General features: G+C 41.1%; 3 protein-coding genes across 3 annotated transcripts; 1 reads left to right on the top strand and 2 right to left on the bottom strand.

The window, feature by feature from the left end:
* Window positions 1–2,331: 2,331 nt before the first annotated feature.
* On the bottom strand, window positions 2,332–16,649 carry LOC128428688 (serine/threonine-protein kinase 38-like). Its single transcript, XM_053414917.1, has 14 exons — window positions 16,326–16,649; window positions 11,855–11,994; window positions 11,017–11,068; window positions 10,785–10,907; window positions 9,653–9,736; window positions 9,452–9,575; window positions 8,945–9,099; window positions 8,759–8,861; window positions 8,536–8,597; window positions 8,254–8,371; window positions 7,929–8,052; window positions 7,655–7,750; window positions 7,458–7,549; window positions 2,332–6,874 (listed from the first exon to the last, which is right to left on the bottom strand). Exons 2-14 carry the CDS (start codon window positions 11,980–11,982, stop codon window positions 6,750–6,752), a joined length of 1,386 nt encoding a protein of 461 aa, XP_053270892.1. The 5' UTR covers window positions 11,983–11,994; window positions 16,326–16,649; the 3' UTR covers window positions 2,332–6,749.
* Window positions 16,650–18,842: 2,193 nt separating this feature from the next.
* On the bottom strand, window positions 18,843–22,280 carry med21 (mediator complex subunit 21). The gene is made up of 4 exons (XM_053415259.1): window positions 22,171–22,280; window positions 21,747–21,861; window positions 20,941–21,041; window positions 18,843–19,534 (listed from the first exon to the last, which is right to left on the bottom strand). The coding sequence occupies exons 1-4, from the start codon at window positions 22,210–22,212 to the stop codon at window positions 19,355–19,357; spliced, it is 438 nt and encodes a 145-aa protein (XP_053271234.1). The 5' UTR covers window positions 22,213–22,280; the 3' UTR covers window positions 18,843–19,354.
* Window positions 22,236–25,844, top strand: fgfr1op2 (FGFR1 oncogene partner 2). Its single transcript, XM_053415258.1, has 6 exons — window positions 22,236–22,539; window positions 23,388–23,524; window positions 23,629–23,746; window positions 23,927–24,069; window positions 24,222–24,335; window positions 25,362–25,844. The coding sequence occupies exons 1-6, from the start codon at window positions 22,515–22,517 to the stop codon at window positions 25,497–25,499; spliced, it is 675 nt and encodes a 224-aa protein (XP_053271233.1). The 5' UTR covers window positions 22,236–22,514; the 3' UTR covers window positions 25,500–25,844.
* The last annotated feature ends 1,714 nt before the right edge of the window (window positions 25,845–27,558 follow it).

Below are 27,558 nucleotides of genomic sequence, written 5' to 3'. Positions count from 1 at the left end.
TGAACAGATTTGTTTTGAGGTTTGTTTAGACAGAAGCTTCACTCCTTCAGATTTGATTAGTTTGTGTCTCGGGGGTCTTGGCTGGTGATCTTGTCCGGTGAGTGACCTCTGTGTGTCACCAAGCTACATAAACAAGTCTCTCTCTCTCTCTCTCTCTCTCTCTCTCTCTCTCTCTCTCTCTCTCTCTCTCTCTCTCTCTCTCTCTCTCTCTCTCTCTCTCTCTGGGTCTGCAGCAGAAATTTAAATCAACTTCAAATAAACAGGAAGGGCAGAGACATGAGACTGAGATGGGGCATTTACTGCAGCACAGTAAGGGACCAACTGCAATTATCATTTGCCTCATTGATAAATGCCTAGAGGTGTCCAGCTCATTCTGATTGGTCAGGACATTTCTAGCCATATTGCTACTATGATAAGTGCCTAGAAGTGACCCAAGTATTGCACTTCTGTAACCACTAGTGTGGGACATTTCTAGGCATTTTGCTTTAAAGCAATTTGATTTCATTATTTTTATATATGTTCCTTTGTTTATAAGTATCATTTTACTCCTTACTGGATTTTTAATTTGTATGCAGATGTATAGAGGGTCACAGCATTATTTTATTGTTTTATTTGTTACATATCTTTATTTTATTTCTATTATTTTACTCCTAACATATTTGTAATCTTTTATTTTGCTTAAAATTGTTTCAAAATGTGATTTTTACTTTTAAATGGATATATTTTGATTTAGCCATTGTGTAGTTTTCCAATGTGTCTGCACATTCAACTGTATTATAGGTGCTCTATAAATAAAATTGCCTATAAAAAGTATAGCTTAATGAACTATAGCTTTGGGTTGATCTGCAGTCAGTGGGCAGTGCAGTGTTGTTTGACAGAAACGGGGTCATGTCATGAACATCAGGTCAGAGACTTTGAACAGGAGCGTTCACAACCAACTCAGTAACTTGTTGTTGGCTTTCTGCAGTAACCTGATTTCTTTAATGTGAACCACAAACCAGGTTTCCTTCATCGGAATAGGCCATTAAGGAAACCCGGTTAACTGGGTGGAGAAAGAAAAGAGTTGAATTCTTGACCACGTAACCATGTTTGTAAGGAGGCTGCAGCTCCACGTGAAAAGACAGATGTCATGTGGACATGTGGGTGTCCTCCTTGTCTGTGCAGCATTCAAATCAAAGCGCTGTGAATAAATGTTAATAGTTTTCTACAAGTAAACATTTCGTATGTATTGTTTAGGAGTAAATTTGATTGTGTATGTAGACTGATCTCGAATTTCTACTATAATCAATGCACAATTAGATATTAAGTTATTTTTTGGGATTATCAACGAACACTGTAGTGTCCCAAAAAGCCAATCAGCAGCTTTGTGATTGTATCACATTTGTGGACTGACAAGAAACAGGATCACTTTTTGCAATCATGTGTAACAATTAATTTGACCAGTGATTTTAAATTGGACTTTGTGAAGATAGAAGCATTTAAAACAAAAATAACAAATCAGACATTAACAGCACATGTGAGCCAGAGGTGCCCATCTCTTATCAGCTGGAAACTGCCATGGTGCGTTTTAAGAGCTCCCCCTAGCGGCACATTTGGTGCTTGCTGGGAAAAAACCGACAAATTGTTGCAATGAGGGGAGGCAAATCTTTACTAATCTTTTTTTCTTTTTTTGATATGTTAAGGGTAAACAGGTGGGTTGAAAAAGGTATAAATGATTTGCCTGGTAGAGGTTCGATGAAAAGGTTTGATTCATAAAACTTTTTAGCAATATCATCAAATCAGCAATTTGTCAAATCAGAACTATTGTCCAAATTAAATCCTTTCTCTCATTCAGTGATGCACAAGCTGCTATTCATGCTTTGGTCACATTAATATGAGTTATTGTGACTCATTGTTTGCAGAAGTGCCACAGGAATGCATCAACGGCCTCCAACTTGTTCAAAATACAACGGCTGGAGTTCTTTCAAGAATATGAACATAAAACCCCCGGAATTGATTTACCAGTTTTATTACTAGCTTTTTAAAGCTCTGCCTGGCTTTACTCCCTCTTATATTGCTGACCTTTTAATCCCGTCCACACCTCCTAGTACTCTCAGATCTGCAGACCAACTGTTGCTCTCGGTTCCCAAGGTAAGGCATGAAACAGAGGGCGGTAGAGCTTAGGCTCCACCACTATGGAATAACTTCCCACTGGGAATCAGACACCAATTTGTACACACTCAAAGATTTCAGTTTAAGTTCTTTGGAAAATCAGTTCATTAATTTTCTTTTAAGTTTTCTTGCTACCAAACCAGTAAACAAAAAAAACATAACCACTTTGGACTCAAAGCCTTTTAGTGTTAAATTTTTTATTATTTTAAGCATTTTATCTACATAAAAACTCACCAGTGTGAATGAATATATTAATGAACCATCGCTCCTTCACTCCACAGAACGCTTCCTTCAAGTGTCTACAACAATATGTACATCATTACACCTAAAACACATGGCCTGCGGAGGGCTTTTAAAGCCTTGATTACGGGGAGCTTGGATTCTTGCTTTTACAAGGGGGTGGGGGTTACACATTATGAGCTAAGTTGCTGCGCTCTGAGTTTTCCGAGGCAGAGAAGTAAGTAGACTACTTCAATCTAAATCTAAACACTGGATGTGAATGAGTTACATTTTAGTTTTGTGTCACTAGCTTTTATTTGGGGATATATGCATTTTCCTTAATCTGAGTTGGGAAAATGTGTTCTCTAAACATCCAGTGATGACAGATTGTGTGATGTTGTAATGTTTGGTCCTTCAGGAATGAATTATCTGGTTAAACTCAGAAACAAATTTCTCAAAATCCCTATTTCTCACCATAATTTAACTCCCCTCAGATAAAGTGGCGCAGCAGTGGAATTCAAGTCCTCTTTTATATACATATATAGAATTGTGTGGATCCCGAATAAGGTATTTACCCTCCTCTTACTTTTGTTTTTTTCTGTGGATGTACTTGAAAATAAAAGTGTAGTCATGTCTCTATTACAGCACAGACGAGTTTGACATAGAACAAGGTGACATGTCACCTCACAACAACAAAAAATCACAGATTATTCTACCACTTCATGAAAATATCCTATAGCTTCATCACACAGTCACCATCCAACATACGTTTTTCATGGACCAGCTCGGCTGGGAGACGAGATCTATCCTCATGCAGCCGTTTGGCCCTTTTCAAAGTATTGTCTGTATGTTCCAGTGATTAGACACAGCCGGGAAATCTGCAGCGCTAGCCATCAGCAAAATCCCCCACTGTGCACCAGTCCCTGCTACTGTACTGCTTTCAGCTTTCATTACATTTCTGTTTGAGTAAAACCCAGACGTTTGGATGTTTATAATGGGATAAGACACCGCCAGATCAGGGATGTGAATCTGATATGATACAGTAATTAAAGGGGGTTTCCACAGATTTTATAATATTAGTTTACTCCTAATTGGGAGTATTACTGGAGTATGGAAGACACATTTACTAGTTATAGAGGGTTAAAACAGCAGAGTTGGAATCATGGGATTCCTTGGCCTCTGCTACATCAATTCCAGGCAATGTAATTTTACTATTATTAGTATTATCTAATCTTTTTCAACTTTATAAAAGTGCTAAATCTGTGGAGAATCTCTTTGAATCCCAGAAAACCCCAAAATGAACATCATCCAATTTCAATCTTCTGAATGTTACAACAAAATCTCATGAAAAATAATAAATAATGCAAAAATACACACGTATCTGCCTTCAGTTGACCACACTTTGAATGCTATGGGTCAATTTTGTTGGTGCATTCGTAGCCAACGGGTTTTCACCTGGATGAAGGTTAAACAGATTAAATTGTAAAAACGGAGGCTGGTGTAGGTGTAATATAACACAACACTAACATTTTCCAACTGATGAACCATTTAGTTCCTTCAATTCCTCTAAAATCCCACCACAGACTGTTAATGTTGGATTCTTATGATGGGTACAGCTTAGTTCAACGTGGTTAAGTCTTGACGGAACTGAGAAACGACCCGTCCCCCGCACACTCACTTTCTTTGTCGGAACCAAAGGTATGTGTCTAAAAGGTAGTTTGAAGTTGAGTGCAGCAAGCGACAGCTACATCTGAACTCGTGTGTTCAGATCACGACGTGTGGCGATCACAGTTCTTTGGTTACTATGTTTAGCAGACGTGATGAGGATTTGTTATCGTGGACAAAGCGAGACCTTGCGTTTGATGTTATTGAGGCTCTTTTTTAAAGGGAAAGAAAAACAAATTAAATACAGCAAATGGAAACTTAATTCATTATTAACGATGAAAATTAAACCTCAACGGAAGAACACTTTTATCATACATGTGTAGATTTCCATGACATTAATCTGTTCTTATTATATTTCTCCTTACTCGCCAAACAAAGACTCTTTGTTCTGACGGTTTGCTATGACGCAATACTTTCTTTACGATCCCCTATCTAACGTATAAAACCAAGCTTTTTCTAAACTGCCTTTGTTTTATCAGTCAAATAATGTTTCTCACACACACATTTAAAAAGCTGAATGAGCACATTTAGAATAATTTCCCTGTGTTTCTTTTCTTTTCCTTATATTTCTCTTCCTCATTTCCTATATAACTAATTCTTAATTGTTATTAACGTCCTTCTGACTAATTTCGGATGAAACCTCTAACAGATCTGGTTAAATATCTAAAGGCACTTTGCATGTTTTGTCCGTCTAAGAAGGAAGCGATTGGCTGTCGGACTCATTTGGTATCCCAAACAGGGGAGACATTTATTACTGTAGCACTAATCTGAACCAAACAATGGGCTCTGAAGGGAAGAGACACTCAAGCGCAGTTTGTTTGGCACCGTGTGACGGGCAACAGGATGATTCCAGCATGATTTGACTTTTCACTTGTTTGTTTTATATCTTGTAGCCTTTCCAATCATATTTATACAAGCTTTCAGTTGGTACAACAAAAGCACCAACGCTTTAATCTCAACCTCATCCAACACTGTGAGTAAGTGGCACAAACTCAAAGATATAACCCTAAATATACCTGACTCTTTTTCCCCATTAGGATCCATGAGTTATTTTTTGAGAAATGAATGAAAGGGTTGCAAAACACCCAATCTCACAATGTGAAAGAAAGTGAAAAACAAATTCCCTCATATGCACCAAAATTTAACGGATTCTTTCGATGGATTCTTCCACCAACTTCTGCGGTAATTCAGTAGTTTTTAGCGTACTCCTGCTAACTCACAGACGGACAGACTTACGAACGCAGACGAAAACATAACCTCCTCTGTATTATTACACCTTTATATAACTGCCAAGCATGTCAACATGTTGACGTTGGGACCTGTCGTCATTACAGCATTACTGCATGAGAAAACACCTCACGTGGGTAGAACCAAGCCTGTGTTTTCCGACTCTGCCTTCCTATCTTGACCACTCACATGTAAGGTTTTATATGTATTGCTTAGTCGTGTTAGCAAAACCTGTCCACAGAAGAGACCAACGTGCAAACAGCTGCCAGAGCACACACAACCACCTCAGTGATGACTCCTGTTGAAAAAAGGTGTCTCTAGGACCCCATATTGCAATGACACACAGAGGTTTGAGCAGCTATCCTAATTAGGACTTTGCATTGACTTCCAGACCTTACCACTAACCTTGACCATGACCAATTCATGCCTGACCCTAACCTTAACCTAACCACAATTCACATCTTAGCACTAACCTTCGTCTTTATTGTTTATTGGCAGGTGGCAACCAACATCACCGCCATAAACCTTAATCAAGGTTAGGTTTACACAAACACACGTTTGTACTCCTATCTTAGTGAGGACACTCATTGACATAATTCAATTCCTAGCCCCTTACCCTAACTAAATGCTTAACCATATACCGCCTAAATGACTCTAGATTTTTTTTTAAACAGGCCATGAAGGTTTATGCACAAGGAGCTCTAAGTGGCATTGTCTAGGTAGGGTGGTCCGCTGCCCCCCACCCTAACCATCCGAACCTTTACTATCCCTATCCCTAAACCTAACTAACCTTAACCATTGCCTTAGTAGTATAGATGTAGAACCAGTCAAGCCACCAGGTAAACCAAAACAAGACATTTCTCTGAGCTTAAGGTTTTGTGAACTGTAGCAGAAATAAAAACACCAGAAATCATGCTGGAACTTTCCATCAGCTCCATGAACAGAGTTAGGGTGAGGACGAGCGAGGGGTTCCTGTTCTTATCAATAATCCAGAGTTTGACTACAGTGTATAGAGCTTGTTCTCGACATCAAGAAACCGTTGCATCAGAGCCAATTTAGCCATCAGTGCTGAGACCTATCGATGCAAAGATGTCGAAGCAGTGATTTGTTTTCGAGCCTCACTCCCAGCGCCGCCGTTTTAATGCTTTTAGGCAGCGAACCAAATCTCTCCAGAAGCAATGTGCCGCTGAACATGCAGATATGCTGATTTAGTGTCCAAGTTGGTGAGGTGGCCTGAGAGCTATGGCTAGAGACAGCACAGGTAAACAGTATAAACAACCGAGGTAATGCGGTAATGCTTTTAGGAGTTCTTGCGGCGGCTGAGCAGACCTAATAAATTGTGGTGGTTAAATTTTAGACTGAGAGGCTGTCAGCGCAGCCTTCAGCACCAGCGGGGCTCCAGGGCCCGACCCTGTGTCCGTAAAACGTCTGTTTTTGTTTGTTTTGATGTTATTTCCTCCACGACGGCCTCTCCCTGTTTGAGCGCATCAGGCCTTCCCTGCCTTCATGTATGTGGGGATGGTGCCTCGCTGGGTCAGACCCTCGAAGCGCTTGTACGTGTAGTTGAGGAACACCCAGTCCTTGGACTTGAAGTCTGGCTCAGTCGAATTGGCTGTTCACAAACACAGAAATAAGAAAAGGAAAGGATTTTTATTATAATTTTCACTTGAATATTAGGAGCCAACAAAATTATTTATAGGTTTGATCATACTAAGCTTTTTTATACCTGAATTCATACATTAGTTTGAACATGGGAGAAAAGATCGAATTGTAATGACCCTTTCGTATACAAAATATTTAGTCTAAAAGCACATCAAACTGTCTGAAGTAGTTTGTTGATCCAGCAGAGGGCGATCACTGTGAGCTTCACTAGTCAAACGCCCTCTTGAGTCATCAGTAGAGACAATAATGCCTTACAAAAAGGTTTTGATATGTAAATAGAGAATGCTCGCAATCAAAGCCGTCCTGAGCTGACAATCATGACACCAGAGCACCTAAGAGGCTAATATTTGAAAGAATTGTTTGTCACTTCTAAATCATTCAAACTTGATTTGTGGAAAAATTGACAGCTTTAATAAGTTCAGTGGCTCAATAAGTTCCTTTTTGTCAAGAATCTATTACTGTGCAGGATTAATGTTCTAAAAATCAATAACACATTTTCCTGCCGTGCAGCTAGAGGAATACTTTCTACAAACCTGGCTGAAGGATGTCTGATTCAGGGAATTCATCGAAGTTGGAGGTGTCATCAATACTCTTGATTTCGATAGAGATGGCTGCCGGCCGCTCCCTGTGGAGGCAACACAGAGGGATTCATGTACGCAGTGAGGAGGAGGGACATAATCAGAGAAGAGGTTTTCCAAAAGAAGGTGTAAAAACCAAACGCTTCCTCTACCTGATGTGCTCCCAGTCCACTGACTCAAAGAACTGATGACTCTTGATCTCTTCCACGCTCACAGCTCCAACCCTGTTCTCATTGTCAGTGCAATACCTGAAACACATAAACACACAGCAGACTGATCATACAACTGCCTGATAAACCTTTACATACAAGTTATAGTGACAGAAAAATCTGATTCTAATATGCAGTAGAAATACCAACATTTTTGGCATATGGCTTTGAGGTGTGTTTGAGATAGAGTTTGTCTTAAAAAGGCTTTTTTACAAACCTTAATATCAAGTCTTTGGCCCTCTCTGAGATGGGGACTTCAGGTGGGAAGACGAGCGTTTCCTTCCAGTTCATCACCTTCCTGTACGTCTCCTGCGGCGTCTCCGAGCAGAAGGGTGGATAACCTGAACACAGCCAATGGAGGTTTTAGGAAAAACCCTATTTTTCTCATTTGATCAATTTGATAAAGGCAAAGTGCCTTGGCTGTACTGTTCCTTTGTACAAAGTCTGACAAGAAATGACATTAAAATTCCACTGCAGAAATAGCATATAAAAACCATATTTTTCATGTCTGAGAGCAGCTCTACAGACAAATGCATGCTTACCAATGAGCATTTCATACATGATGACACCCAGAGACCACCAGTCACACAGCTTGTTGTATCCCGTCTGCAGGAAGACTTCAGGAGCAATGTAGTCCGGCGTTCCCACAGTGGAATAAGCCTGAGAAGTTACACGTGAAAAGTGGGTTAATGTCCAACTTGTCAGTATTACACTTCTTTAAAAAGTCTTGTTGCAATTCAAGCTCTTCCAAGCCACCATGCCTGTACTTGGTCAAGACAATGTTTCTCTGGAATACCAGAGCCAGTAAAATGATGAAGTCTTACCAGCTGCCTGCGGTTCTTCTTCCATGTCTCTGCTTTCCTCTTGGAGTTCATATTTTGAAAGGCTACAAGGAAAAGTCGTAATTGTTACAGTATATCTTTTTTAAAGAGACCAAAGCAGAATCTCTCTGAAATATTTTATATAGCATTTTAATAGACATCTGCATTTGGATCTGGTTACATTAGTAATTGATGTTTAATGTGGATGCTAGATTTTTGAACTCACAGAAATCACTGGGTGGGTTGTGGGTCAGGTTCCTGTAAAACTCTGTGCGATGAGCTTTTTTCAGTCCCGTGCACAGGCCGAAATCTGACAGCTTCACGTGCCCCTGTGAGCAGAGAGACATCTGATCAATCATCTGCAGAGAGTCATCATGCAAACAGATGAGATTTGTGGTGGGTGTGGTCTCACCCTGGAGTCCAGCAGCAGGTTGTCAGGTTTGATGTCTCGGTGGATGAAGCCCAGCTGGTGGATGGAGTCGATGGCTAAAACCGTCTCTGCGATATAGAACTGCGTGGCTTCTTCTGACAGAGTGTCCTTCTTCATCAGCAGGGTCATCATGTCGCCTGGAAACAAGCTCACAAGTCAGAGCTTTGGAAAAAAAAAAAATTTTCTACCAATACATGACTTGTTCATGCTGGACACTGATTTATGCCAAAGTTCAGAAACACTCAACCTATTGTCACTTTCCTGTTGGTTTGATGTGAATAAATAATCAACTTTCGTACATGCACTGAACTCGGGAGAAGGAGCTGTATGTGAGAAGGCAAATATCCAAGTGAGATACACCATCTACACACCCACTCGCTCACAGTGAAACCCTCCAATTTTCGTTCTGACATACATCCCCTCCAGATTGTGTCCAACGAACACTCAAGGTTTAGAGCTGGTCTGAAAGCAGCTTTATAAAGTGCAAACCTCCAGGCAGGAACTCCATGATGAGGTAGAGGTTCCTCTTGTCCTGAAAGCTGTAGAACATCTTGACCACCCAGGCACCGTCTGCCTCCACGAGAATGTCCCTCTCTGCTCGGATATGAGCAACCTGCAGGGAGAGGGCAGAAACTTTAACAAGGTGCCTAACGTCTCCTGTGCACTGTGGTGTTAACAAAAATGCTTTACCTGTTCCTTCTCCAGCATGTCTGCTTTTCTTAAAATCTTCATGGCGTAGATGTGGCCCGTGTCCTTTTTCTGCACCAAACGCACCTGGAGGAGAGAACATCACATTTTAAGACACAAGCAATATGAATGAATACAACTTTATTTATATGGCACCTTTCAACTCAATAACTGTGACAAAGTGCTTCACATATGACAAATAAAAAAAGGAAGCAAACCCAATCAACATTTAAAGCTCAAAGGTAAAAACTAGGATAAAAGAAACATATAAGTAATAGATGAGAACATTTCCATAAAAGCCTTCGTTTAAAAATAGACATGATGTTTCAGCTCTGAGTTTCTCGGGTTAACAGTAAAACTCAAAAGCCTGGATCTAGAAGTAAAAATCTTGTTAGTTTTCTGAATAGAGATTTTGATTATTAGCCATAAAAGATGTCAGACTCACAAGCTATGAGATTGTGAAACCGTAGGAGTCAAAAGTCCAATATCAACTGACTTTTAGGGGAAAAAAAAAATATTTACAATATCAAGGAGATGTACGACACTACCCACAATCCTCAGGTGTAATAGCAACGTCTGATTGGTGGAGCTTTCTGTTACCATGGGAATGTTCACCAAAACCATGGTACAGGCTACAATCGGATACTTCAGTGTTATTACACTTGGTTACTACACTATATCAAACACTACATTATATTATAACCCTATATTAACAACCAACTTTAATTTTAAAAGAAGCTCGCTGGAGGGTTTTGGAAAGAGATTACTTGCAATGGTTAGGATGTGTATTTCCTTTACTCTTATAATAATTATGTATTATCTTGTACCTTAAGCTTCTTAGGTCCCAGCCAGCAAAGCACCATGACCCTTAATTCACTCAAGTGTGTCAGTGCTTTGCTTGAAGACAGTAGCAGCAGATTTACTGTATCAAAAGTATAAAACTTAGGGAAATGAAACTAACACTGTGGTGTCACTGTGGTGTTAGTGACCAGACTGGTTTCAATGTCGAGGTAAGAACCACTGAAACCAAACGCACTCTCCTGATGACCCTTACTTGACTTGAGGAAATCAAAGGCTCAGTTAAAAGGCCTTCAACTTTTCCACCCTTGTTTTTATTTCTCCTTTTTAAACATACCTCTCCAAAAGCACCTCGTCCGATAACTTTAAGAGACTCAAAGTCGTCCAGGCCCAGTCGCGTCCTCTTCAGTCTCAAAAACTCGGTCTCCTTACGGGCGTGCTGTGAGCGTCGCATTACTTTCTGCAAAACACAAAAGACTCTCACTGATTTGGATAAAAAAAAGACAACAGTTAAGAGGAAAAAAAACTATTTGAGAATTGTAAGTGAGACTTAAATAAACATGCTGTACCTCATCGTCTGGTAAACCTTCATCTTCCATTACCTTCTCCAACTTTTTCTGCCTAAGGTTAAAAAAACAACAACATTGAGTGTAAGGAATAAAAATTAGCAATGCCTGTAACATATATAATTTAGTTAATTTACGATATAAGAGTGAGATATTTCACAGTGGAATCAAACAAGGGGGGATCAGGTGACCGAAAGCTTTGATAAGATCTTGAAAATGAATCCCCTCTCAGTTTATGCAGTGAAGTGTGCGTGAGCTGAGACACACTGAGCCATGTTACCTGGACCAGAGATCAACTCTCAGGTAACGTGAGAACACGAGAGGTAGATTAGAAGGCGCCCTTTTGTTGTGTTAACACCTGTGTTGAAACACCTCTGTATTGTTTCCTTTAGCAGTGCTGGGGCAAGTGACATCTGACGCTTTAAACAACAACACAGCTTCATTTACATGCAGGGCAACCGAAGTCACTGGCTGCTCTGTCGTGAAAAGGTCTGGAACCGAGTTAAAGGTTAAATATCCAGGATGTAAAATAAATAATTTGTTTTTGTGGTAAAATAGACAGATATTGGTTTGTGAACACCACATGGTATCATCCCCCAAGGCAACTTCTATTTGATATATATAAATAAATAATATGTATGAAAATGTTTAGCTACGTTATTAATGGAGTGAGAAGAAGAATAAAGAATAATTTTCTATAGAAAGTAAGCATCTTATTGCAGCCAGTGGAGACGCCCTCTGCTGGTCATTTAAGAGAATGCAGGTTTCAGGCACTACTGTATTGTCTTCACTCTCAGGACCTGGAGTATACGTCCATTTCATATAAAGTCTGTGGGTTTACCTCATCTCACGCTCCTCGTGCTGGGTGAGCAGAGTGCTGTAGAAGTTTTCCAGCGTCAGCTTGGCCACAGTCACCCGTTCTCGGGTGTGGTTGCTCATGGGAAGGGTCGCTGCAGTCCCTCCCGTCATGGCCACACTTTCCTGGGAAAAACACAACAACATATCAGTCAAGTTACTGCCACCAATAGTGTGAGGGGAATATTGGACTCAGGATTCAGTCATCTACTATATTGGCTCATTACCAAAGTGCAGATAATTCCAAAGATAACACACATGTTCGACATTATTGTGCATCAGTTCATCGACTTCCACTCCTCTTTACTTGGGCTAGCGTGGTGCTACGTCTTAGCATTCATCAATAAAGCTTTTAAACCAGCATTTTAAAGAGCAAAAATGTTGAGAACAATTTAATCACCTGACAACCTGCACTCTGGAAAACATTTGCTCCTTCTCACAACAAAACAACACTGCCTTTTACACAAGAACGTGCTGATAAACATCACATTGACACCTTCTGGTGTGACCGGTCCTTTATCCTGCAATCATCTCTTTGGGTCACAATGATGAGCGTTCAGCCAACTTGCTTTAAGAGACTCACAGAGAGTTATGGGCTGAATTTGGTGGCTGACAATCCAAAACCCTTGTTTGTACATTTGAGGACTTGCAAATAAAAGAATCAAAAAAAAAAATAGTCAAAATTGGTGACCTGAACAGGGTTATTTTACCTTACGGAAAAGTTCCCTCCAGAAACATTATTACCATTTTTACAGGCTGAGTAGTACTCTGAAGAAAATAAACTGAATGGGTTTATTACTTGACAGATATGAAAAATAAAATGTTACCCGAGAAGTTGTAACGTCACAAACTGATAAGCACAGCACGACAACAACCAGGGAAGAGGATAAGCTCTGAATCGTCACCACTGATAAAGATGCTGCAGACTCATGAATTCACGAAGCAGTGCAGTAAAATCTAAGAGTCAAATAAAAGATAATGGCACAGCAGTAAGCAGTGCTACTTCCAGAGAAAGCAGGAGACACTAACACTAGATCACCTGCTTTGAACTGAGCCGTCATGAGGACACCAAACTGAAGATACGATCACTGGCATGGCCTCGTGTTGCAGACTGAGATGTGCCCACATCAGATCCTTGGTACGAAACTATTCCTGTGCCCCCAGAACAGGGAACCGTGCTGTGGTTGGCTCATGGTTTCCCTCCTGGAGCTAATCGTTATTTCTCAGAATGCATTCCTGTTAATTCTTCACAGATTTGGATCATATCAAACTAGAAAAAAAAATCTATGAAGGACAGAAAAAGATCAAAGAAATTCCCTTGAAACCTGAGAAAAACATCCGATGTTGATTATACTGGTGAGAAAAAGCAGACGCCATCATTCATTTGCAAGAACAATGCATCACGTCAGAGCACTTCAGTTCTAAGCAGACAAATAAAGATCTATACAAGTATTTCTACACTCACTCCTATGAAACGATTGTTCTCTCCCTGGCAAAAACACAAACACGGACATCTTTTAGCACTTGTGTGGGTAGAAATTAAACCACAGTGAGCAGGAGTAACACACTCACATGCTTGTGATGTGTACGTCACAAGCAGTAGTGGGATAAGCATGAATGACAATGTGAACTAGAGAAGGTCAAACTAGGCACTAGTCAATGAACTTCGATTTTCTTCTTCTTTCATTAATGGCATATTAACATGATCAGATTATGAGCATCTTATGTAAAAGAGGGAAAGATGAAAAGGGTGGATGTGCATATTGTCCAAACATTTCACTATTAGAAAAGGTACAAATTGGCTTGATTAGCTCAAAAAGGGATAAAATAGCACTGCAGCCCACAGACAGGGTTCATGTTTAGTCTAGTCACTGGCTCCTTTCCCGTCCTGGCCTCAGCAATCGCACAACAACCAGACACTTCCTGACTTCTGAAGGGAAATCTCTGAATCACTTCTGGAGGCTGCTCGGTGTTGGAGGATTAAACTGAGATGGTCAAAGGTCTGAATTTATACAGCGCGTTTCCAGTCTTTTCGACCAATCCAAGTGCTTTACAGTACAAGTCACATTCACACGGCCATAAAGTACATACAGAACTTATACGCAGCCCTTTTTCTATCACACACACTATCACAAACCATTCATACACTGTCGGCACAGCTGGCAGTATCTTGCCCATGGACACTTCGAGAAGCAGAAAAGAGGAGATGGGGATCGAACCGCCAGCCTTCTGGTTACTACCTCCTGAGCCAAAGTGGCAGATCTGACCAGATTTTAACCAAAGGAAGCTCAGTCTAAAGCAAAACACCCCAGTTCATCGTCACTAACTCCAACACAAAGCAGCACAAGCAGACTCACTTTCCTCCTAATTCTTGAGGGGAGCCTCTATCGATAATATCAATGGGGCCAGAGATTGTGCAGCTGAGGCTCAGGAGGTGAATGGTTTCATTCCTGGCAACTCTATCCCACATGACTAAGTATCCTTGGGCAAAACACAAACCCCAAATGGCCCCTGAGAGCTGTGCTGACAGCGTGTGAGTGATGTTTGATAGAGACAGTCCTGCACACAGGCACTATATGAATGTGTTAATGGCTGAATGGCAAAACTGTACTGTAAAGAGCTTTGAGTGGTCATTAAGACTAGAAATGCATTACATAAATATAGACCATTTCACTAAATACAGAAATAAAGATAAAGCTAAGCTGTGGACATGAACAAAGAGACTCTCCATTATTGTTTGTTCCCATTCCGCAAAAGGTTAAGATTGTAAATAAATAGGCGATAAAATGAAAGGTGACACTAAATACTCGTCTATGAAGTTCTTCCCTGCACTTACAAGTATAATGTGATGAGGTAAACAATGGTTCAGTTGGTGAGACCACCCCCCCCCCCCCCCCCCCTTGAGAGAGTCAGCATGCACAACTGACTCCTTCCACTTGTCACAGTAAGCACTGGAAGCTAAATGGACTGAACGAAGCTAATTTCATTAACGATGGCTCAGTTCCATCAAGTGTCCCAGCAGCACCAGTGGGCCTGCATGTTAAATACCAGGACCCTGCAGCTTGTTTACCTAAATGGAAGGTGGCCATTTTGAATGTTGTCACAGTGCTCTATACTGTATGCCTGGTTTTTCCACCGAAGTGGAAAATGAAGCGTCATTCAAACAGTTAGAAACATATGCGTCACAGCGGAGTCAGCCGGGCCTTCAGCTCAGACTGAAAGGATCCAGTTTGGCTCGATGTTAGCCAGATCCACCCCACAGCTAAACAAACACAGTTACTTCAAGACACTTATAAGGAAGAAAGCTGGTAAGCAAGCTCAATATTAAGAGACTAAAGCATGCGGCCTTAGAGCTATGGGTAAAATCTGACAATTGAAACTAAGATCTACCAATAGTCCCCAATTATTGATGATTTTTTCTAATTTAAAAGCTTCAACCATTTTTATATCAGTTATGCTATTTCAGATTACTTAATGAGTCAGACTCATAATGCCTCACATGTGGTCAATACTATTATCTATTAGGTATGAATATGAAGTTAAAGTGGGCAGAAAATTCAGAGTGTAACTATTTCCCAACATGGTGGGTTTCTCAGTTTGGTGCGGTTTACGTATGTGTCTGGAAACCCAGAGACACACTCCACCCTTTAACCACTCTAAGTGACTGGACAGGAAACCCTTTCCATCCTGAATGAAAGGACTAAGTCATGACTCTGAAGAGAGGAATGGGGCACAAACACACACACACACACACACAAAAACTGACAACTTATAATATTGACATAAAACAACCTCTTAATTGATTAAGTAATGGAAAATCTATGAGAAAAGTGTGTGTCAATAATTCCTTAATACTTTTATCATTACGCAGATTTCTTTCTAGGGAAATATGTCCGTATCCATAGCTATAAAAAAAATGTAGGTGGAAATCATAGACTGGTGGTAATACTTAGGAACATGCATCAGAATTTGCTCCTTCAAGGTCAGTGCCACCATTGTGTATTGCAAATTTTCATTTACACTGTGTTGTCATCCTAAATTGTATTGGATTTAGTTGCAAAGTGTTTACACCTAAAACTGCAAGAGTGTTTTGCAGACTCAAACACTTCACCCACCTCCCATCTGCATAGTGGTGGGTAGATAACAGGTGAATTTCCCTTTTTCGGTGAACTCTCCCTTTAAGCGGCCACCTCACACCTCTCCCTGTCAGAGCCCCTGCAAGGAGCCACTGTAGCTCCGCCACTGCTGCCTCGGACGTGATGGGAGATAACAGTTTTCACACTCTCTGACATTTCTCTGGACATTGTAAACACTAGCTCAGTCGGACGCTGGGTTGAGTTAGCATAGCGGTTTGTGTGCTACGCGTCTGTCTGGCAGGTTCCATCCCCACAATGGTTTCAAACCCGAGGTTGTAAAAAAAAGTAAAGAGGTTTTCGTAGAGACATATTTACACCTACCTCCGTGTCCTGCTCCAGAGTCAAAGGTGGGCTCTCCGCCGGCCACACAGGTGAAGAAATAAAAGAAGTAATCCGGTGGGTTTTGTGATGTGCAGCTACAGGCTCCAGTGCACCGCTCGTCAACACAGACCTACCAGGAGAAACAGCTCACGCCAATCATAGCAAAAGCCCCCCGAGGCTAACGACAAGCTAACCCGACAGCTTCAAGCCTCCATTAGTCACCTCTGACCTCCGGACTGGACGCTGCCTCCGTCTACTGCGCCGTTAAACCACCGTGTGAGGGAGAGCTGCTTCCTGGGGACCGCTGGCCTCATCCACGTTCTGGGCAAACGCAACGGAGTCAGCGCTTGAGTGACGTTCGCGCGGACCAATCATCGGCCAGCAAGTGGACCGCTGGTTCCCGCTGGCCAATCATTTAAGGGATAGACATGAGATGGACAGGTGTATCAGCCAGTTACAATATTGTAAATCACCCCGTGGGAGTTGCGTTGATTTGGGTAGCAGCCTGATAATCCCACCCAGTTTTCAGAGAATAAAACAGCTACTGGAATTAGAAGGATTATTGCGCCATTGTTTTGATTATTCTTATAGAAAACACTTTATTTGCTATTCTGGTATTTTAGTTCGAATTGTATTAAATAAACACAAACATAGAATAATAGTATAATAACTACAAGAGGGTGTCTGAGGTCAATCAAAGGTTGGATTGAAATAAAAACCTGCAGGTTGTTATTGATGTTTATAGATCAAAATTATGTTTATATTAGAGTATCTCTGGTGTGTAAATATAACAGACCTATTGTACTGTATCTTTACATCATGGAGATTTTTATTGGACTACTTGAGCCTAGTGGCAATATAAGAGATTAAAACCAGTGTACAATGTGATAATATAACAATAAAGGCATGATAAGGACTCAGACAGGCCAAAGCTGTTTTCTAAATGCTTTGAAGGCAAGATCTGAAACCTGTGGTGTAAGGATGACGCGTTTGGGCCTAAAATACATCAAATATGGAGACGTCAGATCACGCTTTCACAGTTAAAAAAATAATGACTTGTTTCCTCCAATCATCCCAGCAAAGCTTCTTAGAAATGCATACACCTTATCTGGCACCTCCTTGTGAACTGAGAGGAGCAGGATGCAGTGAATAAATGACTCTTATTACTACTTAATAACGTAGACTACGAAGCTGGAATACCAACAACAATGACTTTCTGAACACAGTGAGAATCAGCACAGGTCGGCGGGTGAAGTCTCTCCAGTCACCAGTCTCCATATTTGGACGGGTTGAGTGTTTTTACTATTGAGGCCATGATGTCAACATGCACAGAAGGTGGGTTGTAGTCTGCTAACACTTCTGGGTGTGGTGTCTGTAGCAGACAAGGCTGTTTCTATATTTCTCACATCAATGGGGCCCACTGAGCTGTGACACAGCAGCTATATTTAGACTACGTTCTATAAACGCTCTGGCCCACAGCCCATGGTTTGCAAAGTTCACTCTGAAGCCCATCAGACCACCGAGACACATTTTGAATAAAAATCAAGCCTCAGAGCCCCACATGACTTTCAATGTGAGGGATCACGACAACATCACAAAATTATCTGTTTATTTTCCTCTTCTATAAATTTCCTGGTTGCTTGGGCTTTAGAAACTATAAGAATATATATTATATATATCTCTTTAGAGAATACATAAGAACTTTTTAAGTAATTTAAATACATTTATGTTGATGGCACTTTTAGATGCCAGTGTTTCTACCTTCTGCAGCTCTCTGCATTCTCAAACGGAAACTTAAAATGCCAATGGTATATTTTTAAATCATCAGCAGATCTTTTCCCTATTTCTTTCAGCACTCCATTTTTTTAATCTCGCTTATGAAAACCTATACAATAACGTTCAGTTAGTCAGTGTTTTTTCCTCTTCTTTAAATCATCTGGGGTCTTCCCAGGCTGCTTTGGTCTTATAAAATATTCACATAAAATAAGAATTTCTCTTTAGAAAATTCATCAAAATGTTTTAAGAACTTTTGATATAATTTAGAGCAAGCACATTTCTGAAGATTATGTTATTTAAGTGCCAATGTTTTTAACTCACACAAATTTCTGATTTCTCATACGAGAGCCTAAAATGCCAGAGTTTCATGTATATTTTTAAAACATCAGCAGATCTCTTCCCTCTTTTATACCCCGGCATTATTTTTATCTTGCTTATGCAACCCTTGGAAATATCACAAAATATTTAAAGAACAGAAATTGTTGAAGCTGTAGGCGTTACACTGTCATTCTCGTGTTGTATCTACGTGTTAGCTTTCAGTTGTTTAGATTATCAAGTGAACAATGACAGAAAACAGTTACCCCCTGAAACTGAATGAGGATGAAACATCAGTTCTGAAGGTTGGATTGTTGAGGTAATTTGGGGGAAAAGGAAATTTAAACAAAGTTGCACTGTACATAATTCCTACTGAAAAATGGGACACTAGTTTACCTATAATTGTTTCAAATAGTGAAATCCACAGTTTGTTGAACCTTTATTTAAAAAAAGAATAAGGAAAAAACAGACAGCTACAGAAAACAAGTGATATCATATTGAGCAGCAAAATGTGAATTATGATTTTATTCATAAATATCTACAAAAGTTCATTGAGATGCAACTCAACATATACTGTACATAAAACATAAAAATCCTTTTAAATTCCGTTCTCACCACGAGAAAGTTTTCCACATGTGTATGTGAAGATGTCTTCTTTCAGCCCTCTCCTGTTGGTTTTCAGGCCAAGGACGTCTGTATCTGTAAATCTTTCTCAGCCAATTAACATTAAGGGCAGAAGAAAATATCATTTGGAGATCAATATATTCTGTAAATATCCAGACCTGGGAGAGAATATCGTCCGCACCACTCTGATCAGCGCTTAGACACATCAGGCCTGTGTTTGAGGCTTTCATCTTTACAGTTTGGCCTCTGAAGGTAAATATAAAGAGTCAAAACATGAGTGAAATTGTCCAAAGGTGTAATCCATGTGTGGTGGGTCAGGATTCGGATGGTGAAGGCTGGCTTGGGGCTCCATTGCGGGTGCGGAGCTGAGACTGGGCTATGTCAGCCAGAGCGCTCTGGATCTTCTCCAGCAACAAATCGCCACGGAAAACCACGTCCTCCAGACGAGCTGCTGCATCATGGTTCTCCTCCTCCAGCTGCCGCAGACTGGCCGCCTGATGGGAGGTCATAGCAAGTGAGAAGAATTCAAAACTAGAACAACACCCCTCTACCAGGCCTAACAGTCTCTTTCAAGACGTAACAAATAGAGCATACTCGTACTCATTTCAACGAGGTCAGTGAATTTCCTATTGGGAAATTGGTGACAATGTCAAGAAATGCCCAATCTTGCAATGTTAAAGAAAGTGGAGATACAACAACTGGATCTGAAAAAAAATAATATTGGTTCTTTCCTGACCCATACCACATCCTTCCATCTGATTTCACTAAATCTGTTGAGTACAATTTGCGTTTATACAGAAGGTTTATGAGGTTTTATTGTGAGGACTATGACTGATGCTATTTTCTTTCATTTTCTAGAAGGTTGGTGTGCATATAAGGACTGCGCTTCGGTGGAAACATCAGACTGGAAGGACTTTGATATCTTTTTATAGCCTGACCTGCACCATGGGCATCAATTAGCTTAATTTATCAGATGCTCAGTCAGTTGTTTAGAGAAGAGTCTGTGGTTGTTGAGCGTTACAAGAAGCTTTGAAGAGTCAGGGAATGTGGATCCTGACCTGACTGATCGATCCTGACTTGTCTTTCAAGTCTGAATGAACCAATTCAATTATAATGAGTGCATTAAGTTCTGAGACTTTTAAAAGTAGTAGGATGCCCAGACATCTGCATGTAAATACTTAGGACTCTTGCTTTTCCTGTTAAAATGTTTTTTAGTAGTTTTTCCTCCCTGGTAAGGTCTGAGGATGTTGCACCTTGTTAAGCCCTTTTACACAGCTATTTGTTAATATGGACTAAACAAAAATGATTAAATTAATTGAACATTTGTGGCTCTGTAAGTTATCCATTTACCCTAAACAATAGTGACGACAATAGTGACGACAATCCTTCTGTAAGATTTTAAATAAGATATATGACAATAAAATAAATATACAGTTAACCATAAACTGACTGAAAACTTGAATCCTTGTGTGTGTGTGTCAGCAGCCGCTAGGATTCTACAAATAATTGACCAGAAGAGCAGCCTGGAAAGAGACAACAATAAAGTGGTTGTTTATTTAAAACCCATGAGCAGGCATCACTCTGCCTGTCAGAGCCAGAGCTGTCAGTGCAGGAAGCAGCTGTCCGAGCATTCACCTGGCTCCCTCTACAGGCCAAAAGCTAAAAATACCAGCTGAACATTTGTGTGTTCCCTCTGTTGAAGTGATGGCATTTGCACATTTAAACCAAAGTCTCCCTGAGGTAAATGTTCCATAATGAACAAGTTCAAACATGGGCCATGTCAAAATGCAGAGAAGCTGGGTGTAGAAAGAACAGGTTACTAGATCCTACCGAGTTAAGACTGCCATTGAGAAAATTGAGGATGATAATGACATTCAAAGATGCTTGTGTATGTGCTGACCTGCAGAGCTGCTGTGGACTCCTCACTGGGGAGAGAGTCGATTAGTACGTCCACATCTTTGGCTGTTCTGGCTATCAGGGCTGCAAACAGCTGGGCATATTCTGGACAGATGAAAAATATATAATGAATACAATACAAGGTGCAGGGTTAAACATAACTAAGGGGCGCTGAGCTACATTGTGGTTACTCCTATCTCAATTTGATACAGATAAACAACATATATGTAATGATAATTAAATGTGTCTTGTGTTCTGTGCATCTCTCACGAGACAGAGAGTAACCAAACATTTTGTGGTGGCCAGTGACATTGTGGCGGGGGCCACAAGCAAATAAATGTATGGTCACTGATTCATTGACAAACAGTAGCAGGGCAGAGGACGTCAGCTGAGTGGGCGGTCCGTCATATGAGAGCCAGGACATATTCACGTTATCACAGCGTAAAGAATGGGGCCACGCCACATCATCCAACAACCCAGAAATGTGGCTGCAGTGATCGGCTTTCTGGAGCCATTTGAACTTAGTGCTGTCAGATGATTGGATCACTCAGGACGGATATATATACCAGGTATGAACTTGGTCAGAAATCTGTAGCTTCCTTTCTTAACCAATAGCAGCAATGTCCTTGCACCTGTACGTTTCGAACAATATTTCTAAATATCGTTCCTGCAAATTCATAATATCACAGACTGAGGTGGAAAAAGTATATTTTGTGACAGCAAAAACTTGCTGATTTCTCATTTGAATGAGATAGTAATGAGATTATGGACTAAAGAAGATTTGCATCCCAGGACGGGCAGATGAATCACCTTCGGTGGGGTTGGCGGGCTGGTCCTTGTTGATGGCCGTCTGGATGTTGTTGAAGGAGGCAGGAGGCGCACATTGCTGCAGGACCCCAATGGCGTTACAGAACTGATCCGCAAGCTGCACACACAGAACAACACAGTGTCAATGAAGAGAGCTTCACACGGAGACACGTGTTTACGTCTGTGTCATTCTGCGTCACACTGAAAACTATAATCTGAGAGTGAACTTGTTTCACGCTGCGGCCCCCTGGTCGTTAGCTACCCGGTGATGTAGCAATGTTAACGGGTTAATAATCCGAAATACTTCGCATACTAATACACATTATTCACCACCATCACATTATTTGACAAGTAAAGTTTACTTTTAATTGCGTCGCCGCCTATTTCGCTGCGGGTTCACTTAAAAAAACTCTAAAATTCGTCTTACCGAGTTGACAGCGTCTTGAAGCTGCGTTAGCCTATCCGCCATGTTTCCTGTGATTTGACCACATCTCGCGAGAGTGTCACGGGAGTGTAAGATCTCGCAGGACTTGACGTTACTTGGAGGCTTTAGTTGACTATTTTCGTTGAGATTAGCTGCGGCTACTTGTAGCAGCTCCAGGCTGTTTACATCCAACAAGAGGAGCGTTCAGCCAAACCGTCCGTTCAAATCTCCGTGCGCTACAAGAGACAATAGAGCTGCATCGCCAACCTTGATGGGGACCGATGACAGCCTGTAGCTAATGTTAGCTACCAAACATCAACAGGAAGCAACGGCTAAGCTAAATTGCAATGTCTTGCACTTTGAGCTCTCCAGGTACAGCAGTTTATTCTTGAATTAATTTCCAATCGGTCGAAGTATCAGAAATGACAGTTGTACCAGCATGTTGAGAAGATGAGCCTCACGTGAATTGTTATTAAAGCTTTATCGTTGTATATTATCAGCTATTAAGTTAGCAAAGACGCAGGTGTGTGTAGCTTTCAACGCAGTGCTACGTTTAGTCTGTTACATGAAGTAGAATAACGAGTGTGTATTTGTATTTAACACAGTGAAGACAAACCTACTAAATATATCCCTTACAACTGAGTGATGTAATCTCGAGTGAATTAGCTGACACAGCAGCTGTCATCCAAGGTGGGACGAGGTTAGCAAACCGGCTAAGTAGCGTTCGTTGAGTTGTTGCTCAGTTCTCTGCAAAATGATTATCATGTACTTAGTTTTGGTCTTTGTCAGCTCAATCAATGTTAGTTTCATTCATTCCACTCACTAACCCGTCCCAATGTTTGAGACGCACACATGTGGAGCTTCAGTTTCGATTTGTGTCTTTTCATGAGGTCAGAAAGTGATAGAAGGGATAGACTGATGATGGATGATAGATTTATTTACACGCAAAAGTTTTCAACAGGGACCTAGTGAGACAGAAGGAAAGATAACGCTACTCTTGCATTATGACATAATTCGTCATCAATCATTTATAATGCATTTAATTGATTGGTGTTTAGGCTACTTTGGTATTTAGTACACTGACATATCTCTGATCAACAATGGCAACATTATCCAGGTACAACGTGAGGAACCCACTCTTCCTTTTCAAACTCGAAGCAACACGCTGCTCTCGGTACACTGTCATAGTTCCTTATAATGATGACTTGTATTTTCCTCAGGCATGAACTGTACCTTGGAGAAGGTCTTGGCAGACGCCAAATCCTTAGTGGAAAGGCTTCGTAACCATGACAACGCAGCTGAGATGTTAATCGAACAAACAACATCCCTCAACAAGCGAGTGGACGCCATGAAACAGGTAGTGTGTCACTGTTTTCCGGTTATAATCTTTATATTTAGCAATTTAGACGGCTGCCTTTCATTTGTTTAATTGGAGTTGGTTTGTTTATTGATTTTTGGCAGTACCAGGAGGAGATTGACTCATTGAACCAGGTCGCACGGCATCGGCCTCGTTCCAGTCTGGTCCTCGGAATCCAGCAGGAGAACCGTCAGATCCGGGAGCTACAGCAGGAAAATAAAGGTTGGTATACACACAGTGGGATTCAATATTTTGGAATTGCAGAAAGAAACGATGCCTGTTTACCGTTGTTACATCATGTGTGCAAAAGCCAGAGGTGTGGTTGTTAATCACAAAAAGTGGATGGATTTTCTTGTAGGAGTCTTTTTTTCTAGTGTTTTTTTCTCCTCTCTCTTGCTGCAGATCTGCGGTCATCGTTGGAGGAACACCAGTCTGCGTTAGAGCTCATCATGACCAAATACAGGGAGCAGGTGTTCAGGCTCCTCATGGCCAGCAAGAGGGACGACCCTGCCATCCTGACCCAGCTGAAGGAGCAGCACACCACGGTTAGTAACAGCTAGCTATGGCTGTAAGTGACCAGTAATAATGTGAATCTCTGTTTACCTTTTCTCAATCTTCTCCGTTGATTGTGAACTGACAAGAAGAACCCCTGGCCTTTTGTTGATGAATTTGCTTTGGCCTCTTTTTGTCGTTGTAGGAAATGCAAGCACACATAGACAAGATCAACGAGATGGCCTCTGTGATGAGGAAGGCGATAGAGGTCGATGAAGGGCAGATATGTGAAGATGAGGAGAGGATTAAACAGCTCGAGGTAAAAGCAAATCCTGCCAAACCTATTGCACGGGTTACTACCATTCAATTTTCAGATGCACATGAAGAATCAAAGTTAATGTGCAGTTTCCTCTTTGAAAGGTGTGACCTATGTTTTGTGACACTCTGGCTTTCTTACACCCATAATTTGTAAGCACAACATCAAAACAGGCACCGTGAGCACCGATGCCAGCTGTTAGCATCGGTGCTGCGCCTCTTCTGGAGCTGCGGTGCTGATCTCTGAGCAGCTGAGACCAGAGAAACTCGATGTTTTCACTGTTTCCACTGATAAGAAGCTGCCGTTCAGTCAGTGGCCTGATACGATGATGATTTAAAAAATGAACGTGAACCTGACTTTCACTCACGTTCAACATATGAATGGCTGCACTGTTATATCCACTATTTTGTTATTATTTTAATAAAGAAGTTCATGTTTCAAGTTCAAGTACATGGTATCTTAGAAAATCCTTTTTTTTTACCATGGTATCGAAATTGGCATCGAGAATCGTGTTATTTACTGGTATTGGCACCGACTATTGGATTTTTGGTATCGTGACAACCCTAGTAATAAGTCCCAAAATCTCAAGAGTGAGCTGCGAGATGCCAAAATGCTCCCTAGAGCTGAGAGATCCTTCTTTGTGAGTTGACACTACGAGCCACACACTCCTCTGTGCACAAGGTCATTTGATCAAAGGTCAACTGAAGCCATTAGATCTTATCAGCTGCTGTTAGTAGATGATGCTGCTGTAAAAAAGTTACAGAAACTAAAGGACCCAGTGCGACTGGAGAGTTCAATAAAAAATACCCAATGTAACAACAGCAGTGATATTGAGTCCAAACAATTTCCATCATAGAGAAGTAACTTCGTTCGAGTATACAGAAGTGCAAAGTTTGTGGTCGATAGTTGTCGATGCAACTTACTTTCAACCGCCGATATGCAACATCAGATGTAAGAGATGTTTTCTGTTGTGGTTGTCCTGTTCCACCTGAACTCATGGCTGTACTTTCCCCCATGTGTGCGTTTCAGCTGGAGAACAATGGACTTCGAGAGCTGCTGGGGATCAGTCGCGAGGCGTTCCTCCTTCTGAAGAGAGAAGACGCATCAGAGAGCACGTCGCTGTCGCCGCTGCTGACCAGTGCTGACGTCAGCCTACGGAAAAGTTAGAGCCCGACCCCCGGCCCCCTCCAACTGCTGCCACTATTGTGTATAGTATGTACAGTCCGTTGCCACAAACCACTTCACCTTTTACCCTAAAGACTCTTAACAATCATCCTCCTCGTTGCGCGGCTGTATTTACGGCATAGTGCTACGGAGCTGCATCCCCGTCTGGTGATTGAGACACTGGCAGTGTGCACAATTCTTTCTTTTCTTTCTTTTTTTAATCGTTGGTACTTGTGTTGTGTTATGTTTGCTCATCAGCATGCATGGACCTGTGGTGCCTGCGAGGTTTGAAAGTGTGAATGAGTAAAAGAAGGGCTTGAGTTCAAATAAACCTTTTAAAACATGAAATGTTCTCTGCTGTTGTGGACGTTGTGTGACACAGGTCGTCTGTTTGGGCTCCATGTGCAAATACTCAACTTCTCACTTTCACCACTTGTGTTATTGTTCCACACTATCAGCAGCAGCTTAATAGCAGGAATAGAAACAGTGTCTGACACATATTATGGTGTAAAATCAAACTACCCCTTCCGCAACTTCTTCTTCTTTGTTCAGTTTATTGGAGGGAGGAAACCAACATTCTTCTTCTTCAAACTCGAGCCAAATATTTTTCTTCTTCTTCTTCTGTGGCACATTATGGTATTTATTTTAATAGCTCAACAACATTTCTTTAAATGGAACAAATAAAGTCAAACGGTGTTTTTCCTGCTTTGAAACAACTCGTGACTTTGATGTTGTGATTAGTTATGGTCTGAGAGCTGATGTCTGCCACTTCTCCCGAGAACCACAAAGTTGGCCACAGTGTGTTGGCTGTAAGTGGCCGTCCACCCGCTATTCATGCTAGAAAAAAAGATTTTAACGAAGCAAGGGGCTGTTAGGAAATGTCTTTAAGGGATAGTTCACAGAAAAATTAAAATGCAATCACTATCTTTGGTGATGGAGGGGTGGGTGAAGCGTTTCAGTCCACAACACACATCTGGAGTCCTCAGAGATCCACCTTAGGAGCTGCATTCACCCGAGTCGGATTTGAAAGTTGGGGTTACGGACACTTGGATGCAGGCACGTGCACACACATTTTGGGGGGCAGGTGCTCAGACCCCAAAAAAGGGCACCCATCGCCAAAATTATTTATGAAATTAAAAATAATAGTAATAAATAAATAAAAAACACAGAAGGATATTTTCAACTTATATATTTATTTTTATTAACAAACTAACTCAAATGATCAATTTGAATAAATAAATGAATAACAGGCAAAAACAGACAAAACAAGGCCATATAACCAAATAATACGTTAGGGTTAGGGTCAGCGATGTGATGGGCTCCTCTGGACCAGGTAGGGTTACTGATTCCCCCTCATCTGTTTTACAAGTTGATGGCCTGATCCAAGATAAAAGAGAGCTGCTACCCTGAGCTGCTTGCTGCAGTTCCCTGTCCTTCTGCTTTTGGAGTCTCTCTTTTCTTGACATTATGCTGCAAATTTTGTAAATTAGATAAATCAATGCTGTGCATAATTATCAAGAGTGACTTACATAATCTCTATAAAGCTAACAGCACAGTGCACAGTACAGCTGGAGCATGTCTGGGCAGAATTCTCACAAGAACTCAAATAAATGCCCCGTCAGATATCAAAACACATTTGGGGGGAATTGGTGACAGAGAGAGTCATTTTTATTCTTAAATATTGATGAATAAAGAAAAAATTGGGCTCCAGCAGAAGGGCACTTTCCGTTCCAGGGCAAAAGGGCCAGTGCTTGAGCACCACTAGGGGTCTATCTGTGCACTTGCCTGCTTGGATGACACCACAGGAGCAGTATGGAGGAAGGTTTTGTTGTTTTGTTTACGTCGGAAGAAGGATTCCCAAGTTACTTCAATTGTATTGGATTTGGCTGCAGTAACATTTACCCCTGAAAAGTGGTTTCTGGACTCTTCACCCACCCCTCCATATGGTGGTGAGTAGAGAATGAGTGGATTTTCATTTTCGGTAAACTACCCTTTTGATATAGTCATCATATTTTTTAGGGTTAGGGTAAGGGTTAGGAGGAGGAGGAGGAGTTATCGCGGG

Source organism: Pleuronectes platessa, chromosome 22 (assembly GCF_947347685.1).
Source record: "Pleuronectes platessa chromosome 22, fPlePla1.1, whole genome shotgun sequence".
NCBI lineage: Eukaryota > Metazoa > Chordata > Actinopteri > Pleuronectiformes > Pleuronectidae > Pleuronectes > Pleuronectes platessa.
Note: the sequence above shows the minus strand (reverse complement) of the source record. Positions and strands in the feature narration are given on the sequence as shown.

Excerpts from the sequence above, each read along its gene's own strand:
- LOC128428688 (XM_053414917.1), bottom strand. The coding sequence starts at position 11,982 with ATGACGGGAGGGACTGCAGCGACCCTTCCCATGAGCAACCACACCCGA. Across the intron at positions 8,862-8,944 it reads ACCTGCTGCTGGACTCCAGG|GGGCACGTGAAGCTGTCAGA; the intron begins GTGAGACCACAC and ends CTCTGCTCACAG. Across the intron at positions 7,550-7,654 it reads GTGGACTGGGAGCACATCAG|GGAGCGGCCGGCAGCCATCT; the intron begins GTAGAGGAAGCG and ends TTGCCTCCACAG.
- med21 (XM_053415259.1), bottom strand. The coding sequence starts at position 22,212 with ATGGCGGATAGGCTAACGCAGCTTCAAGACGCTGTCAACTCG. Across the intron at positions 21,862-22,170 it reads TTCAAGACGCTGTCAACTCG|CTTGCGGATCAGTTCTGTAA; the intron begins GTAAGACGAATT and ends CTGTGTGTGCAG. Across the intron at positions 19,535-20,940 it reads AGTCCACAGCAGCTCTGCAG|GCGGCCAGTCTGCGGCAGCT; the intron begins GTCAGCACATAC and ends ACCTCCCATCAG.
- fgfr1op2 (XM_053415258.1), top strand. The coding sequence starts at position 22,515 with ATGTCTTGCACTTTGAGCTCTCCAG. Across the intron at positions 22,540-23,387 it reads TTGCACTTTGAGCTCTCCAG|GCATGAACTGTACCTTGGAG; the intron begins GTACAGCAGTTT and ends TATTTTCCTCAG. Across the intron at positions 24,336-25,361 it reads AGAGGATTAAACAGCTCGAG|CTGGAGAACAATGGACTTCG; the intron begins GTAAAAGCAAAT and ends TGTGCGTTTCAG.